We start from the raw sequence: 17,281 nt of genomic DNA on the forward strand, positions 1-17,281 counted from the left end.
CTGTCTCATTAAAACTTCTTGCTATCAAGTATTACTTTGTGTCTTCAGCATTCAATGTATCAAAATGCATGTCAGGCCCCTTTGTAACATACCTCATTTCATCTTTAATCTCAATTTATCCAGGCTAGAAAAGATGTTCCTTTATTGAAATAGCCCACTGACATTTTGCATGACAATTTTTTAGTAAGTACAATGTGGTAAAATATTAAGTTTGATCTTAACTTGTTCATTTAAACCAAGGGAAAAAAATCTGGCTGCTTTTTAATTAGAAACCAATTGAGGTTTTTGTCTTCTTACTTAATAAAAAAATTAGCCTAAACAATTCATTGCTATCCTTAAAAGTTTTAATTAATTTCTATGGTCATTCTATGAAACTCGATAATTAAGAAGGATTATGATAATTAAAACTGATTCTGATTTATTAGGAATGTCTGAAGGTTATTTCAGTATTCTTAGGCTTGGGATGGAAACCTCAATAGTGAGTTTTTTCCTTTTCCTTTAAAGAAAAGAATTGTAGGAATATGAAACCTATGGAGGAAAAAAAACAACAAAACAAACAAAAAAACCCTCACAAAACCACAACAGGCAGTGTCCAAATATTTGTAAGTTATACTGAAACTGAAGCATTTGATTCATGAAGGCCAGATTTCCACAGTATTTAATTTATTGGGTGATAACTGATGCTTCAGCTGGCTCCACAATAGTTTAAGTAGCATATAATACATATTAGTGTATCTATACCTGTTAGACATTTTTCCTCTGCAAGTCTGCCTCTGATGTTTGTAAGTCATAAAGAATAGCATCCACTATTGTAACAGAGAAAATGTTAAACTAGCCGTTTTTCTGGGATTTCTAGCCACCAACTAGGTATTAACAGCTTCATTTTACTAACAGACTATTTGTAAAAATATCAAAATCTTTCTATCCACTTATAAAGCACCAGACAAAAAACAAAACAAAACAACACAAAAAAACCCCCAACAACAAAAAGCATAGCCCTGGCAAGTTCCAAATACTTTTCAACAGTAAATATATTCCTCTGAAGGTCTCTTCCTTTCCCCAAACAAGAAAATATGTTGAAATACCGTATCCTTAATAGTTAAAGATATGGTTAAGAGAGCCGAATCTTTATCCATATTCAAAGCTTAGCCATGAAATTGTGTTACTTCCTTGTCTTTGAAATCAATTTACGACGAAAATACTCAAGCTGCTCGCTCGGTTTCTGCCCTAATCTGAAGAAAACCCCCCAAAGAGTAAGCCTGCATTACGGGGGAGACTTTTTATCTACGTGTTTTATTTTAATTTAGAAGGAAAAACAAAAGTTTGCCGTTCCCGGGGTCTTTCTGGCTTCACAACGCGGGGTTTAAAACAGCTTTTCTCTCCCATCTGCGGTCCAAACGGCAAGAAACTTGCCCGAATGAAAGTCCACCGTCTTCTCTTCACTCTCCGAAGAAACTGGGGTGATTTGGCAGCACTCGTTTTACGAAAAATATGAATTTATAACTCCGAAGAAACACAGACTCGGAGGAGGAAAAGCTCTTCCTGGCTAACAGTTAGGCGGGCTCTGCAAAGCACCAATCACAGATCACCGCTTCGCTATAAATTCAGGCATCGGGGTTACTGTAGCCCAATTACTTTCTTTTGATTAGGAAGAAGTCTCTGCTGCGATGTCGGAGACCGCTCCCGCCGCCGCTCCCGCCGTCGCGGCCCCCGCCGCCAAGGCCGCCGCCAAGAAGCCGAAGAAGGCGGCGAGCGGCTCCAAAGCCCGCAAGCCCGCGGGGCCCAGCGTCACCGAGCTGATCACCAAGGCCGTGTCCGCCTCCAAGGAGCGCAAGGGGCTCTCGCTCGCCGCGCTCAAGAAGGCGCTGGCCGCCGGCGGCTACGATGTGGAGAAGAACAACAGCCGCATCAAGCTGGGGCTCAAGAGCCTCGTCAGCAAGGGCACCCTGGTGCAGACCAAGGGCACCGGCGCCTCCGGCTCCTTCCGCCTCAGCAAGAAACCCGGGGAAGTGAAGGAGAAAGCCCCGAAGAAGAGAGCAGCTGCGGCCAAGCCCAAGAAGCCGGCGGCGAAAAAGCCCGCCAGCGCCGCCAAGAAGCCCAAGAAAGCGGCGGCGGTGAAAAAGAGCCCCAAGAAAGCCAAGAAGCCGGCGGCCGCCGCAGCCAAGAAAGCAGCGAAGAGCCCCAAGAAGGCGACAAAGGCTGCCAAGCCTAAAAAAGCGGCGGCAGCAGCCAAGAGCCCGGCTAAAGCGAAAGCGGTGAAGCCCAAAGCAGCCAAGCCCAAGGCGGCCAAGCCGAAAGCAGCCAAGGCGAAGAAGGCAGCGCCGAAGAAATGAAGTGTTGAAGTGGAAATACTTTTAAACCCAACGGCTCTTTTAAGAGCCACCCACTATTGTCCCCAAAAGGGCTGATACACTCCGTCACTGAGCTCCGTGCCTGCAGCAGAGCCAACTATTCGCCACTATCCGTGTGGGACGTTCATCTGTGGAGTGGATGGGACGCCAAACTTCCGGCCCTGGTTTTACACTAAGACTTGGAAAAATAAAAGTTTACATTCCCGGCGAAAACGCTTTCTAAAGGTTGCTTTTTCTTTTTTTTTTTTTCTTTTTTTTTTTTCTTTTTTTTTTTTTTTTGGAGCACCGCAAGTGGGTGTTTATGTTAAAGGGACTGCTAAGGGCGGGTACCTTTCTGGGGCGTGGAGGTTCCTTTCGTTGCTCTAAATCAGCGCGATTCCTAACAGCACGGATGCGACCGCCACACCTCTTAGTGACCGCAGCAGGGAACTGCTGTCAGCACGGTTCCTCCGCTTCCGTGGCAGTGACCTTTCCGCTTGCCAGCGCCGGCCTGGGGCAGGTCTCGATTTCTGCGTGATTTCACCGACCTACTTTCCCGAGGAGGCGCCTGTCGGGGCGGGAGGCGGGTTGGAGCCGGCAGCGTTCCTGTCCCGCTCCCTGCCGGGCCGGCGGCGGGACTCGGCTCCGCTCGGCTCGGCTGGGCCGGGCCGGGCAGCAGCGCCGCGGGCGGGGGCGGAGCGGCTGCGCGCGGCTCGGCGCAACACCGGGGCCGCCTGTGATTGGCTGCTGGGAGGAGCCGCAGCCGCTCATTGGCCCGCGGGGAAATTTGGAAAAGCCCGCGCTGCAGGAGAAGGGGGAGGGGATGGGGGGAAAAGGGAGAAAGCGCGGGCAGCGCTCCGTGCCCCCCTCCCTATCTAGAGCCCACCCGTCCTCCCGGGGCCCGCGTTCAAGGAGATCTCAGCCCTCTAAAGCGTATGCCCCGTTTCAGGGGTGCTCTCCCTTCCCCCAGTCCTGTAGTCCTTGTCGTCTCATACACAAGGCAAAATGTTTCAACGTAAGAAAATTATGAAACATCAATACTAAAGGTAAAGAGGACCGAGTATTTGTCCCTCCGCCTTTTCATAGAAGTTATTAAACATTGTTTCTATCTTCGTGAAGCATGTTTGCTAATTTAACTGTGAAACTTTAATTTGGATACAACAAATTATAAAGTATTGTCTCTTATTTTTATTGTAAAAAAAGTTTCCATTTATTGAAAAGCTGCTTAAAGGTTTACATTTAAGAAGAGTACATTTAAATTACTTCCAATTTGAAAAAATAATCAAGAACTTCGTAATTACTATTGCAAGATTAAGTAACTGACCAAACTTTTCCTTAAAATTGTATCTACTTTTTTTAGTTAGATTTCTATACCCACTAAGATCGAGGCATTAGTGTATTAAAGCTCTTTTATGGAGTATGTGGGTGGCTCTTAAAAGAGCCTTTGGGTTAAAATTGACGGTCCGAGGCGCCCTACTTGGAGCTGGTGTACTTGGTGACAGCCTTGGTGCCCTCGGACACGGCGTGCTTGGCCAGCTCGCCGGGCAGCAGCAGGCGCACGGCCGTCTGGATCTCGCGCGAGGTGATAGTGGAGCGCTTGTTGTAGTGCGCCAGGCGCGAGGCCTCGCCCGCGATGCGCTCGAAGATGTCGTTGACGAAGGAGTTCATGATGCCCATGGCCTTGGACGAGATGCCCGTGTCGGGGTGCACCTGCTTCAGCACCTTGTAGACGTAGATGGAGTAGCTCTCCTTGCGGCTCTTCTTGCGCTTCTTGTCGCCCTTCTTCTGCGTCTTGGTCACCGCCTTCTTGGAGCCCTTCTTGGGCGCGGGGGCGGACTTGGCCGGCTCGGGCATTTTGGCAGCGCTGCTCTACTCAGAGGAAGCTCAGCATACAAAATGGCCGCAGCGCCCGCTATTTATACAGACGTGTATGCAAATGTCCGGTATCAGCACTGCGCAATGCGATTGGCCCTTACCGTGCCGAGCGTGTCCCTGCCGGCGATTGGTCCCAACAGGATCCGTCTGCTGATTGGTTCTTTCGGCAGAGCCCGGTTCCAGCCAATGTCCGCGATCGCGTCCCGCCCAGGGAGAGGATAAAAGGGCCGCGCCGGTTGCGTCAGGAGGATTGTTCCGTTTTACTGCTTGCCCAGCCTCGCTTCGTCAGCGCTTCCAGCCACCATGTCCGGCCGCGGAAAACAGGGGGGCAAGGTCCGAGCCAAGGCCAAGTCGCGCTCGTCGCGGGCCGGGCTGCAGTTCCCCGTCGGCCGTGTCCATCGGCTTCTCCGGAAAGGTAACTACGCGGAGCGGGTGGGCGCTGGAGCTCCCGTCTACATGGCGGCCGTGCTGGAGTACCTGACGGCCGAGATCCTGGAGCTGGCGGGCAACGCGGCCCGCGACAACAAGAAGACGCGCATCATCCCCCGCCACCTGCAGCTCGCCATCCGCAACGACGAGGAGCTCAACAAGCTGCTGGGCAAGGTGACGATCGCGCAGGGCGGCGTGCTGCCCAACATCCAGGCCGTGCTGCTGCCCAAGAAGACGGAGAGTCACAAAGCCAAGAGCAAGTAAATTTGGCGAGCAAAGCCACTCAGACTTTGCACGACATAACATTTTAAACAAAAGGCTCTTTTCAGAGCCACCCACATAGTCAGAAAAGAGTTGTTTTGCTTTCTTTAAAAAGGTGCTCTGGCGCTGAGTCTTTAATAGTACTCAATTAACTCAAACTTGTGTTTCAGTCTTTTAAAACTTTGTTTCTACTGAAGAGGGCTGATACATTTGCTTTCTAACCCATGTTTCTAAATCAATGTTAAAATTTTGTAATTGTTTCATTTGTTCATTGTTACATTCAGTAAAGAACTTCAGGATTCTGCTCGCCTTTCACGGTTCCACAGCTTACTTAGGGTGTAGAACGCAGCATGGTGACTACAGCACGGGTGGGAGTGGCAAATGCTGTGCAGCATGAAGAGAAATAGGAGACTGTCGTAAAGCCCAGATGTAGCTACATCTAACCATGAAAAAAGGCTTTCTTCATTCCCTTTGAAGGCCTTTGTTCTTTAAAAGATGCTAAGTTCCCTATGTGTTAAATGTAATTCCTATATATAAATATATTACATATATGTTAAATATATGTATTATATTGTAACATATATGTTAAATATATATAATATAAAATGAGGAATGCCTTAGCAAAAATGGCATTTGATCTACACCTCTACCTAGTCAGACCTGCCCTCTAAAGAAACAGTGTAACACTTCCATTCAGGAGAACCTTATAGTGGTAGCATGCTTCCGTTTTAAGGGGCATTTTCAAACTTTCCACTCATAAATTCTTTCACTGTTTATTGCTGCTACTCTTGTTGCATCAATTAACAGTGGGCAATATTGAGTTTTCTATATTGTTGGCACAAATATCACCCCAGAGCGCAACCTTAAATCTCTTCATATTCATTATTATAAATTATGAGGAAAACTGTATGGCTGATTCTTCTTGCCAGGACCTTCCCAGAAGCCTCATCTGATGGTCTGTAGCACACTGCACTGAGGTGATTGCTCTCATCTTTGCTGCACCTCTGCTACTTCCATCCCCTGGAGAGGAGGAGGAGGGCACTGGGCTTGGGGGAAGGCGACTCTCCCACTGTGCCTCCTCGTTGTCCCCAAGCTGCAGCTGAGAGGTTTTTTAGGCAGCATTGTGCCATGGCCAAAGCAGGGCATCAGGGATCATTTGTGGAGAGAAACATAAAGAAGAGAGCTGCTGGAGCACCAGACTAATCTGGTATCCCCAGATGGTATCTGTGTCTAAAGATTTTGTTTTTAAGTGGACACGTTTAGGGTTGAAGTGGTTTTAGTATGCTGTTTTATTGATCATTTGCTACAGCTAAATATCTCCTGGCCCTTACATTTCTCTTCTTTAAAAACTGCAATGGTAATTAAAATTTCATTTTAACACGCATGAACCTTCTACACTTAGTTTCCAGAGGAGACTTCTGCACACATGTTTGTCAGAAAATTTCAATCCCAGAATGGTTTGGGTTGGAAGGGACCATTAAAGGTTATCTCATCCAAACCCCTGCTTGTGGGCAGGGTCACCTTTCATCGGCCCAGGCTATTCAAAGCCCCATCCTGCCTGACTCTGGGGATGGCATCCTCTAGAGACAGGGCATCCCCATTTTCCCTGGACAGCCTTGTTCAGCGTCCCACAAGCCTCCTTGCAAAAAAATCCTTACTTATGTGCACTCTAAATGTGGCCTCTTTCAGTTTAAAATCATTGTCATTCTTCCTGTCCCTACAGGCCTGAAAAGAAGCCTTTCTGTATTGAAAGACTGGTGTAGGGTTTCCTCAGAACCTGATTTTCCCCTGGCCAGACAACCACAGCTCTCAGCTTTTCTTCATGGGAGACATGACTTAGCCCTCTGATAATTTCTGTGGCCCTCTCTGGACATGCTCTGACAAATTCCTGTCTTTTCTTCTGCCAGAGGAACACATAGCTACGTGCAGCGCTCCAGGTGGGGGCTCAGGAGAGCTGAGTTGAACAGGAGAATCACCTGCCTCCACCTTCAGTTCGGGCTGCTTTTGTTGCAGCCCTCGTTAGGATGGGCTTTTAGGCCTCAAGTGTGTATCTCTAAGTCAAAGCACTGGGATTACAGGGAAAAAAAAGGCTGTAGGGTAGAGATATGAATTGGCTTTCTCTGTGGACAAACTCCTGTATGTGGAGGTCAGAGCTGGCAGCACAAGAGAGGGCCCCATCCTCTGAGTGTGGAGCTAAGCCCAGTGTATCCCTCCAAATTCTGCCTGTTGTCTGACCAGGAGTTTGTTATTTGCTTCAGAATTTCATTCCAAACACTTACTTACACTCATTTGTCTTCTCAGCTCAGTACCTGGAGTTTTATCCTCTGTGATGCTCAGATCCACCCCTGAACACTCCCTGGGTTTGTCTTTGCCAGCAGTGGCTCTACCAGTGATGAGGTCTCCAGTGTAAAAATCCAGTAAATCAGATGGGTTAAATGGTAGGAGAGCTGGAAAATCTCCTGGTGTTATAGACAGCTTTCAGGCAAATTCCAGTGGATGAAGGAATGCAACTAAGCAAGTTTAAATAAATGAATTTATCTCATTTGCACATGCAATAAGCAGTAGGAAAGAGGACATCCGTATCACATGGTACCTTAGCTGCATCATTGGGTTGCAAGGCACCTTCACATTCTAAAGAGTCTGGTAAAAAAATAAAAATCTGAAGCACAACCAAGGTTACTTAAATGCTATGGATCACAGTTATGTTTGGGGATAACTCAGTGATGTCAGTCTGGATCAAAAGACTTAAAACTGCATGGTGAAATATTCAAAGAGCTTTTCTAGCCCTTTTCATCTATATTGCTTGCAATGCTAGGAAAAATGTACCTATTAAGCAGCTCTTACATTATTTTAGTGTGCATATTATTGCACCTATTATGGCAGTTGCAGCAGATACAGATATGGATTTAAATTGCCACTAAAGCTCTCAAGAAAATTATTAGCAGCTTTGAAGTTGGTTATAATCCACTGATGCAATGACTTTTTTTAATAATTATGTACCCTCTTGTGCAGTCATGGTGAAATGTTGCCTTATTGTAATAAACAAATGCAATTTCCTCACTATATTTTAATGAGGAGCTACGGCAACTGTCCTAATTAATGCACACTTGAAAAGCTAAAGATTTTTAATTTTTTTTACCAAGCTGAGTTTTGCAAAGGTTTCCTTTCTCATTTAACCCCTGGTGCCATGTGCCCAAATTCACGAGGAAAATATTGATCTATAACATGCAGATTGGACACTAAATTTTGATTAAAAAAATTATCTCCAATAAACAGTAGAAATAACTTTATTAGGAATTTTATCGAGCAGCAAAAATGTCTTTTTTCTCTTTTAAAATTATTTTTGCCTAAGAAAATGCTCTGATCCATAAAAGAACTGAATATCTCCCTAACAGACACACCTGTGAAACGAGTCTGTGCACACTTGCAGCAACACATAGGCAAGGCAGCCTTCCAGAAGGCATGGTGTTAAATTGTATCTAATGTGCTACACTTACTGAGGAAAGGGGTTTGCAGCTGTTTTATTTACTTTAGACTGCTGGTCTCAGCCTCTCCACCACCCATCTCTGGCAGAAATGAAAGGGGATTTTCCAAGTCTTGCAAGGGTTATACTGCTGGAAGGAAAAGTTATGCTGGGATCCTCACTCTGCATTTAGGAAGCCTTAGGAATAAATTATTATTTTGACATACCAAAAGATTTTGCATAATTTCTTTCAGGTTTCTTAAGTAATCAGAAAGCTGTTTCTAATTGCCTCGGGAAACATAGCTAGGCACAGATTTTCAGATATAAAGAACAAAGCAGACTTTGTGGAGCCAAACAGGAATGTTGGGCACCAGCCTGGCAGGGCCACTACTGACAAATCTCCCAGTTAGTCTATAAATGGTCTAACTTCATTCTGTTGAGCCAAAAAAGCAAACCTAATCCCAATTAAAGATATATTTTCCTCCTTATACTGTATATATCAGTAGCAATTCTTTAAATTTGAAAGAAAAAGGAACTCATGGTGATGCTTATAAAAAGATTTGTACCTTTTTGTCACCTGTAACGGAATGCATGACTATCTCAATTGCATTTCCCCCTGAATTTAGGGAATATTTGATTCCCAGAAATATTTTGGAGACGTTGCTGAGGTTCTCTACATTATGTTAAGGAATAAACTTAAATAAATAACTGCACCATTTTTAAGGATATGAAAATTTTTATAGCAGTAGGCATGTTTAAAGGACATAAAATACTAAAGATGTAAGAATTGGCAAGCACCTTGGGCATATCAGTTCTGTGCGAGTAATATTTAAAATCTTTACAGACTTAATTTAGAAATACAGTCTCATGTCTGTAATATTTTAAGTCTTAAGATTTAATTTAGAATACAGTCTCATAACTCTCTCGGTATTTATTCATTCACTTCACAAACACAGTCCAACATACAGTAAGCAGCATGTATGACCTGTTTTCTGCAAAAGCCTGAGACACATGGGAAAAAAAATCCGGATTCCACATTGAAATTAAAATTGTTTGGCTAGTGTTCATCCTTCAGATGTCATACAGACAGTTGTTTGTGATGTCCGTAATGCTTTCTTTCGCTCGCGGGGTCTCGGTGTACGGCAGAGAATGCTCCTTCCCGAGCCGGCGGCTGCCGGGGCGAGCGCGGAGCCTGCGGCCAGCGCTGCGGGGGCTGGGCCGGGCAGAAAGGACGGTCCCTCCCTCAAGCAGCCCCTCCGAGCTGCCGCCGGGCAATCCCTGCTCTAAACGCTCCCGCTGCAGCCCCTCGCTGACCCTTCCTCCCGAGGCCGGCCAGGGGCTCGCTCCCGGCTCCCCTCGCACCTCCGCGCCCAGCCCCGCACGGAGCAGGGGGCGGCTGTGGGAGTGTCCGGAGAGACAAAACAACCGGGAAGCCGCCATGGCCGAGCCGAACAAAGACAGCGCGGCCCGGGAAGGCGGCTCCGTGGGGCTCCCCGCGAGCGGGAGGCGGAGGAGCGGCGGGGGGAGGCGGGAGCGCCGGGCGAGGCCCCGCATTGGTCGGATTTTGCCGCAGACCCGCGGGGAGGGACGGGGAAGGGGCGCCGCAGCCCGAAACGCGGGCCGGGGAGGGCAGGCCCCGCTCCTGCTGCTGAGGGAGAGGCAGAGCTGCCGTAGAACTGCCAGCAGCGCAGGGGGCAGCGCGGCGGGACGGGAGAGCAGCAGAGGGACGCGGGGGCTGCCGGCGGGCAGAGACAATGAAGTGCGGCCCGACATTGACTCGGCTCGTTAGAGCTCCGTGCTAAAAAGGGGAATATTGTACGTTCAATCCCTTCATGAGCCAGCCACTTAAGAGTCGGGCAGGATGATCTTTGTGGGTCCCTTCCCCTCTCAGAGTATTCCGTGATTCCCGGGCTGCCGAAAGCACGGGACGAGGCCAGGCCCGCTCAGGAGAGGCGGAGCCGCCCGCGGCCGAGGGACGCGGCCCCCAAAGCGCCGCGGCCGCGTCTCGCGGCGGGCACGAGCGGCACCGCGCGGGGACGGGGGGAGAAGAGGGGCGCGGGGCGGGGACTGGGCAGCAGACCACGCCTCCCTCTGCAGTCCTCAACCAGGTCGGACCGCCGCCCATATAGAGCCGCGCGGGGCCTTCCCCAGCTCATTGCTCTCGCTGCTGTGAGCGTGTGACTATGTCTGGCCGGGGCAAGGGCGGTAAGGGGCTCGGCAAGGGCGGCGCCAAGCGCCACCGCAAGGTGCTGCGCGACAACATCCAGGGCATCACCAAGCCGGCCATCCGCCGCCTGGCTCGGCGCGGCGGCGTCAAGCGTATCTCGGGGCTCATCTACGAGGAGACGCGCGGCGTGCTCAAGGTCTTCCTGGAGAACGTGATCCGCGACGCCGTCACCTACACGGAGCACGCCAAGAGGAAGACGGTCACGGCCATGGATGTGGTCTACGCCCTCAAGCGCCAGGGTCGCACTCTCTACGGCTTCGGCGGCTAAACTCGCTTCCTGCAATAGCCTAGCGCTTCTACAACACAAAGGCTCTTTTCAGAGCCACCCACAAATCTCAGAAAAAGAGCTTTAAATCGCTTCTTTAATAGTGTTGCGTTAGTGTTGGGTTGGAGGGAACGGGGGAATGGGGGTTTGTTGTTCTCGGCTTCTCCAATTCCCATAATTGCTTAGCCTACTTCTCTGCTGCCTTGGGGGCAAAGTCTACTATTCGAGTAGGCGGGAATATTCTGATCTTTGCTCGGGGAATGAAACGAGCGCCCAATGGGTCTAGTGCTTGACTGAGGGCGCTCACTGCTGTAGGAAACTACCTTCTGCAACTTACATCCCTTTATTTCCCCCATTCTCTTACACGCCGACCACCACCCGCTCAACACGCTCCCTCTTTCCAAAGGACAAGGGAAGCGACACACAGCCAAGAAAAAACGAAGTCGGGGCAAGGTCGGGGCCAGCCGCTGTTCCCATAGCCGCTGGCACGGCACCGTTTTTACCGCCACAGCCTGCAAGGGTAAGGCAGGGAGCTCCTGAAATGGCGGCGCTCGTCTCTCTGCCATTCGGTGGGCGGGACGGAGCGGGAAGAAGAAACAGCCAAGAGCACCCCTTAGCGCCCTCCGGACTGCGCACCAAAGACGGGGCTGCGAGCCCCGTGCTCTAAAGCCCCCCCGCCCCGCTCCTGAGGCTGCCCCTTCTCTGGGCACCGCTCTCGCCTACACCCAGCACAGCCCCTCACAACCCTCTCAGCCCCGCCGCCTTTAGACGGTCAACCTCACCATGACCGAAACACACGGGGCACAAGGGCAGGGCACGACACTACGGAATGCTCCCACTCCCCCATTTACCCCTGAATTGCCACTACACCCTGAGCAATAAAAAGCGCTTGGCACGGGCTGCCCCTGCCTGCACCGTTAACACAGCACAGAGACAACAGCTCTCTCCAGTGGCCTTGTGGTGGCTCTTAAAAGAGCCTTTCGGTTGGAGGGAGAAGGGCAGGGAGCTCAGGCTCGCTCTCCGCGGATGCGGCGGGCCAGCTGGATGTCCTTGGGCATGATGGTGACGCGCTTGGCGTGGATGGCGCACAGGTTGGTGTCCTCGAAGAGCCCCACCAGGTAGGCCTCGCTGGCCTCCTGCAGCGCCATGACGGCCGAGCTCTGGAAGCGCAGGTCGGTCTTGAAGTCCTGCGCGATCTCGCGCACCAGCCGCTGGAAGGGCAGCTTGCGGATCAGCAGCTCCGTGGACTTCTGGTAGCGCCGGATCTCGCGCAGCGCCACCGTGCCGGGCCGGTAGCGGTGCGGCTTCTTGACGCCGCCCGTGGCCGGCGCGCTCTTGCGGGCAGCCTTGGTGGCCAGCTGCTTGCGGGGCGCCTTGCCGCCCGTCGACTTCCGCGCCGTCTGCTTCGTACGCGCCATCACTGCAACGCTTAGAGATCAGTCTGTAACGATTACTAATCGCTTTCCTGCCTTTTTTATAGAGCACGGCGGCCCCGCCTCCCTGCCTTGATTGGTCAAACAGCGGGGAATTTAATTGGGTTACAACTGAAGCCGCTCCGAGCCTCAGAAGTTCCTAACAAATCTTGTATTGTTTCCTTTTTGCTGGAAAAGCATTGACATCTATCGCTGTTATACTTGCCTTATGTCTTTTTCTAATATTTTTTCCTGACTTTTTTTTCCCGAATAGTATTTACGGCTTTGCATTTTAAAAAATGTAGGGATTTTTAAAGCTTTACCTGAAGAGAACTACAATCCCCCCAAACCACACACCAAGCAAAACAAACTTATAAGCAAGTAAACGAAACAGAAAATCCTCCCCAAACAAAAATTAAAAAACCCAAGCAAACAAACATAAAAAATAATCAGAACGAAAAAAAATCCACCAGGAGAGTATTAGATTCAGAATGCGTGCAAAGCCCCTGATTCCTTTGTTACTACTTGCAAAGGAAGATGGGATGACAAAATGTAAGCAATCAGTTTAAATAGAGAATAAAATATGAGTAAGGAAACCTGATCACAAACAAGGTTTTGGCAATTGTTGGGAAAGAGGTATTTTATCTTTACCCACTTGTAGTGGCAGAATAATTTAATTAATTAAAGCAAGTGGTTAAAAAGCACCATGCCGGCTCGGAAGAAAGGGAAGACTATGGAAAAAGGCAGTTTTGGGTTTGGTATTTGAGAGCAAGGCTCAGCACAGGAAGGGGTTAACGCGGGATTTTCAAACCTTCCCCCTGAGCGCGGCTGTTTCCATCGCCCAATCAACAGGCAGCGCTCGGATATAAATACGAGCTGGGAGCGCTCCTCTCATGCATTGTCGGATTCTCTGCCGCTTCTGCTGCGCAGTGTCGAATCGGCAGTGATGGCGCGCACAAAGCAGACGGCGCGGAAGTCGACGGGCGGCAAGGCGCCCCGCAAGCAGCTGGCCACCAAGGCTGCCCGCAAGAGCGCGCCGGCCACGGGCGGCGTCAAGAAGCCGCACCGCTACCGGCCCGGCACGGTGGCGCTGCGCGAGATCCGGCGCTACCAGAAGTCCACGGAGCTGCTGATCCGCAAGCTGCCCTTCCAGCGGCTGGTGCGCGAGATCGCGCAGGACTTCAAGACCGACCTGCGCTTCCAGAGCTCGGCCGTCATGGCGCTGCAGGAGGCCAGCGAGGCCTACCTGGTGGGGCTCTTCGAGGACACCAACCTGTGCGCCATCCACGCCAAGCGCGTCACCATCATGCCCAAGGACATCCAGCTGGCCCGCCGCATCCGCGGAGAGCGCGCCTGAGCTCCCTGCCCTTCTCCCTCCAACCGAAAGGCTCTTTTAAGAGCCACCACAAGGCCACTGGAGAGAGCTGTTGTCTCTGTGTTACGGTGCAGGCAGGGGCAGTCCGTGCCAAGCGCTTTTTATTGCTCAGGGTGTAGTGGCAGTTCAGGGGTAAATGGGGGAGTGGGAGCATTCCGTAGTGTCGTGCCCTGCCCTGCCCTTGTGCCCCGTGTGTTTCGGTCATGGTGAGGTTGACCGTCTAAAGCCGGCGGGGCTGAGAGGGTTGTGAGGGGCTGTGCTGGGTGTAGGCGAGAGCGGTGCCCAGAGAAGGGGCAGGCTCAGGAGCGGGGCGGGGGGGCTTTAGAGCACGGGGCTCGCAGCCCCGTCTTTGGTGCGCAGTCCGGAGGGCGCTAAGGGGTGCTCTTGGCTGTTTCTTCTTCCCGCTCCGTCCCGCCCACCGAATGGCAGAGAGACGAGCGCCGCCATTTCAGGAGCTCCCTGCCTTGCCCTTGCAGGCTGTGGCGGTAAAAACGGCGCCGCGCCAGCGGCTATGGGAACAGCGGCTGGCCCCGACCTTGCCCCGACTTAGTTTTTTCTCGGCTGTGTGTCGCTTCCCTTGTCCTTTGGAAAAGGGGAGCGTGTTGAGCGGGTGGTGGTCGGCGTGTAAGAGAATGGGGAAAATAAAAGGATGTAAGTTGCAGAAGGTAGTTTCCTACCGCAGTGAGAGCCCTCAGTCAAGCACTAGACCCATTGGGCGCTCGTTTCGTTCCCTGAGTAACGATCAGGATATTCCCGCCTACTCGAAGAGGTGAGTTTGCTCCCAAGACAGCAGAGAAGTAGGCTAAGCAATTGTGGGAATTGGAGAAGCCGAGAAAAACAAAACCGCATTTCCCCGTTCCCTCTTACCCCAACACTAACCTAACACTATTGAACAAGTGATTTAAAGCTCTTTTTCTGAGATTTGTGGGTGGCTCTGAAAAGAGCCTTTGTGTTGTAGAAGCGCTAGGCTATTACAGAAAGCGAGTTTAGCCGCCGAAGCCGTAGAGAGTGCGACCCTGGCGCTTGAGGGCGTAGACCACGTCCATGGCTGTGACCGTCTTCCTCTTGGCGTGCTCCGTGTAGGTGACGGCGTCGCGGATCACGTTCTCCAGGAAGACCTTGAGCACGCCGCGCGTCTCCTCGTAGATGAGCCCCGAGATGCGCTTGACGCCGCCGCGCCGAGCCAGGCGGCGGATGGCCGGCTTGGTAATGCCCTGGATGTTGTCGCGCAGCACCTTGCGGTGGCGCTTGGCGCCACCCTTGCCGAGCCCCTTGCCGCCCTTGCCCCGGCCAGACATGATCACGCGCTCACAGCAGCGAAAGCAATGTGCTGTGGAAGGCCCCGCGCGGCTCTATATGGGCGGCGGTCCGACCTGGTTGAGGACCGCAGAGGGGCCGGGCCGGGCTCTGTGCGCGCCCCTCCCCCCGCGGGCCGGGCCTTTGCCGCCATCGCTCCCGGCTCGGGCCCGGCCCCGCCCCCGGAGCCCGAACCCGGCGGGGCCCGGAGCGGATCCCGGCCGGGCTCTCCCCGTGCCCGCCGCGCTCCGCCCGAGGGCTCTCGGTGCCGGTACGGAGCGGGGCCCCGCCGGCCGCGGGGCTGCAGCACAGCCCGGCCAATGGCGGCAGAGCCGCGTCCCGCCCGCGCTGCGCCGCCGCCAGCGAGCTGTGCCCGAAAAAGGGCCCGGCTGGGCAGGGGAGAGAGTGGGCGCTGCGGTACCGCTTCTACGGTAAATGAACCCTTTTCTGCCGAAGACTGGGTAATGTGCTGCAATTTTTCTTTTTTTTCCCCTTTGAGTGAGACTTTTTTTTTTTTGGTGCCCTGTAAGGAAGCCTTGCGTGTCCCACATCTCTGACTTAATAATCACGTGGCTTTGTTGTGTTTATGGGACCGACGAGCTAATGAAGGAACTGATTTGCCTCTTACTGAGGTACCCATGAAAAAAATCTGCTTCATGTCTGTGCTTTTAAAAATGTTTTAAGTGTTGGATAATTGTCATGGTCCTATTCTTTATTGAAACATAATAAAGCATTACTTTTTAAATTTCCTTCTTCACAATTTATTACTTTTTGAACACAAAAAGTGGTCTGGAGGTGTTATTTTTTGCTGGGTTGTCTGTTGGCTGCATGAGTCCATTCTGCTAAAATGACTCCTAAAAGGCTTCAAGCTTTGCATGTACACACCTACTTTTACTTTTTCTGAGTTATTATTTAAATTTACTATGAATATATATTTGAGGTATTTTTACTTTGTTCTGGGAGGATTGTCAAATAAATGCTATCCTATACAGTGGCTATATACCATCTTTCTTGGCAGGGGTTATCCTGTGGGAATTATACCTGTGTGCAGTGCACAGGTTTGTGGGTTTTTCACTGGTCAGCTATTTCTCAACTTGTTTGAGCGTCCCCCTCTTTTCCCTATTTCCAATGGGTGCCTATTACTAAACAATGCTTCTTGAATGTGAAAAGGTTTTGCTTGGTAATTTTGCACATTTTTGCATTTGAGCCATTACTATTTTGTTGGTTTTGTTTGTCCTTTTTCACCACCTTTTCTCAAAAGTTCTCTTTCTCAGGAGAGATGACAATTGGGACTTTTCTCTCTCTGTAGACCTTTTGTATGTATGTTATTTAATACAGGTTATGCTTGGCCACCACCCTGATATGTATTTTCATTTACAGATAGCCAGACAGTGTTTACATCTCTTTATACCGATTAATATAAAATTATTTGTTCTACAGATATAGGAAATACATATTTATCCTTGAATATCAACATTGATGATGCTTGTAGGACAGATGAAACTCTTCCAGTTGTCGTGGAAGCAAGCAAGAGCCATGCAGGCACTCGCTCATTCCTCCACCAGTGGGACTGGGGAGAGAATCAAAAGAGTAAAAGCAAGAAAACTCATAGGTTGACAGTTTTATAGGGAAAGCAAAAGCTGCACTCACACACAAGAGAACCAAACCAAACCAAAGAATTAATTGACACTTCCCATGGGCAGGCAGGTGTTCAGCCATCTCTGGGAGAGCACTGATCACTGAAATGCTTATTTGAGAAGATAAATGCCATCACTTCAAATGCCTCGCCCTTCCTTCTTCCTCCCCTCAGCTTTACATTCTGAGCATCAAATGATAAGGTCTGGAACATCCCTTTGGGCAGCTGGCATTGCCTGTCCTGGCTGTGTCTTGTTACAATCTCCCAGGCATCCCCAACTCCCTCACCCGTTGTGGCAGCACCAAAAGCACAAAAGGCCTTGGCTCTGTGTGAGCCCTGCTCAGCAACAACAGAATCATCACTGTATTATCAACCTGGTGCTCAGCACAAATGCTAAACATAGCCCCAAACAAACCACTGTGAAGAAAATTAACTCCAACCCAGCCAAAACCAACACATTTAGAATCATTGTCTTTGCACAGTATTTATCATAACTTACTCAAGGAAAAAAAACCCAAGTATTTATCCGCACTTTCCCCTGCTGTCACTGCATTTATGGGTTACAACATAGATAGAACTCAGTAAAACTTCTCCATAACTATAAAACATACTCTTCCCTGGCTATTCCTGCTCTCAGTATTTGATATCACATACCTTTTCCTTGGCAGTGGTGAGTGTGCCTTTCTCTCTATTTATCTATATTCAGATGACC

The 17,281-nt window shown here is 50.2% G+C and overlaps 7 protein-coding genes across 7 annotated transcripts; 4 read left to right on the plus strand and 3 right to left on the minus strand.

Moving 5' to 3' along the window:
- Window positions 1-1,274: 1,274 nt before the first annotated feature.
- LOC139588137 (histone H2B 1/2/3/4/6) lies at window positions 1,275-4,325 on the minus strand. Its single transcript, XM_071423134.1, has one exon. It carries the CDS (start codon window positions 4,182-4,184, stop codon window positions 3,804-3,806), a length of 381 nt encoding a protein of 126 aa, XP_071279235.1. The 5' UTR covers window positions 4,185-4,325; the 3' UTR covers window positions 1,275-3,803.
- LOC139588135 (histone H1.10) lies at window positions 1,619-2,564 on the plus strand. Its single transcript, XM_071423132.1, has one exon. The coding sequence runs from the start codon at window positions 1,668-1,670 to the stop codon at window positions 2,331-2,333; it is 666 nt and encodes a 221-aa protein (XP_071279233.1). The 5' UTR covers window positions 1,619-1,667; the 3' UTR covers window positions 2,334-2,564.
- Window positions 4,326-4,367: 42 nt separating the features above from the next.
- On the plus strand, window positions 4,368-5,202 carry LOC139588136 (histone H2A.J). Its single transcript, XM_071423133.1, has one exon. It carries the CDS (start codon window positions 4,509-4,511, stop codon window positions 4,896-4,898), a length of 390 nt encoding a protein of 129 aa, XP_071279234.1. The 5' UTR covers window positions 4,368-4,508; the 3' UTR covers window positions 4,899-5,202.
- A 5,264-nt stretch (window positions 5,203-10,466) lies between these two features.
- Window positions 10,467-10,925, plus strand: LOC139588138 (histone H4). Its single transcript, XM_071423136.1, has one exon. It carries the CDS (start codon window positions 10,542-10,544, stop codon window positions 10,851-10,853), a length of 312 nt encoding a protein of 103 aa, XP_071279237.1. The 5' UTR covers window positions 10,467-10,541; the 3' UTR covers window positions 10,854-10,925.
- Window positions 10,926-11,852: 927 nt separating this feature from the next.
- Window positions 11,853-12,268, minus strand: LOC139588684 (histone H3). The gene has a single exon (XM_071424295.1). The coding sequence runs from the start codon at window positions 12,266-12,268 to the stop codon at window positions 11,858-11,860; it is 411 nt and encodes a 136-aa protein (XP_071280396.1). The 3' UTR covers window positions 11,853-11,857.
- A 940-nt stretch (window positions 12,269-13,208) lies between these two features.
- On the plus strand, window positions 13,209-13,650 carry LOC139588685 (histone H3). The gene has a single exon (XM_071424296.1). It carries the CDS (start codon window positions 13,209-13,211, stop codon window positions 13,617-13,619), a length of 411 nt encoding a protein of 136 aa, XP_071280397.1. The 3' UTR covers window positions 13,620-13,650.
- Window positions 13,651-14,394: 744 nt separating this feature from the next.
- LOC139588149 (histone H4) lies at window positions 14,395-15,006 on the minus strand. The gene has a single exon (XM_071423148.1). It carries the CDS (start codon window positions 14,933-14,935, stop codon window positions 14,624-14,626), a length of 312 nt encoding a protein of 103 aa, XP_071279249.1. The 5' UTR covers window positions 14,936-15,006; the 3' UTR covers window positions 14,395-14,623.
- Between the last annotated feature and the right edge of the window lie 2,275 nt (window positions 15,007-17,281).

Source organism: Agelaius tricolor, unplaced genomic scaffold (assembly GCF_023055355.1).
Source record: "Agelaius tricolor isolate 1412-34295 unplaced genomic scaffold, bAgeTri1.0.p SCAF_3, whole genome shotgun sequence".
NCBI lineage: Eukaryota > Metazoa > Chordata > Aves > Passeriformes > Icteridae > Agelaius > Agelaius tricolor.

What these genes read in the sequence shown, in the direction of transcription:
- LOC139588684 (XM_071424295.1), bottom strand. Translation starts at nt 12,268, where the DNA reads ATGGCGCGTACGAAGCAGACGGCGCGGAAGTCGACGGGCGGCAAGGCG.
- LOC139588138 (XM_071423136.1), top strand. Translation starts at nt 10,542, where the DNA reads ATGTCTGGCCGGGGCAAGGGCGGTAAGGGGCTCGGCAAGGGCGGCGCC.
- LOC139588135 (XM_071423132.1), top strand. Translation starts at nt 1,668, where the DNA reads ATGTCGGAGACCGCTCCCGCCGCCGCTCCCGCCGTCGCGGCCCCCGCC.
- LOC139588137 (XM_071423134.1), bottom strand. Translation starts at nt 4,184, where the DNA reads ATGCCCGAGCCGGCCAAGTCCGCCCCCGCGCCCAAGAAGGGCTCCAAG.
- LOC139588136 (XM_071423133.1), top strand. Translation starts at nt 4,509, where the DNA reads ATGTCCGGCCGCGGAAAACAGGGGGGCAAGGTCCGAGCCAAGGCCAAG.
- LOC139588149 (XM_071423148.1), bottom strand. Translation starts at nt 14,935, where the DNA reads ATGTCTGGCCGGGGCAAGGGCGGCAAGGGGCTCGGCAAGGGTGGCGCC.
- LOC139588685 (XM_071424296.1), top strand. Translation starts at nt 13,209, where the DNA reads ATGGCGCGCACAAAGCAGACGGCGCGGAAGTCGACGGGCGGCAAGGCG.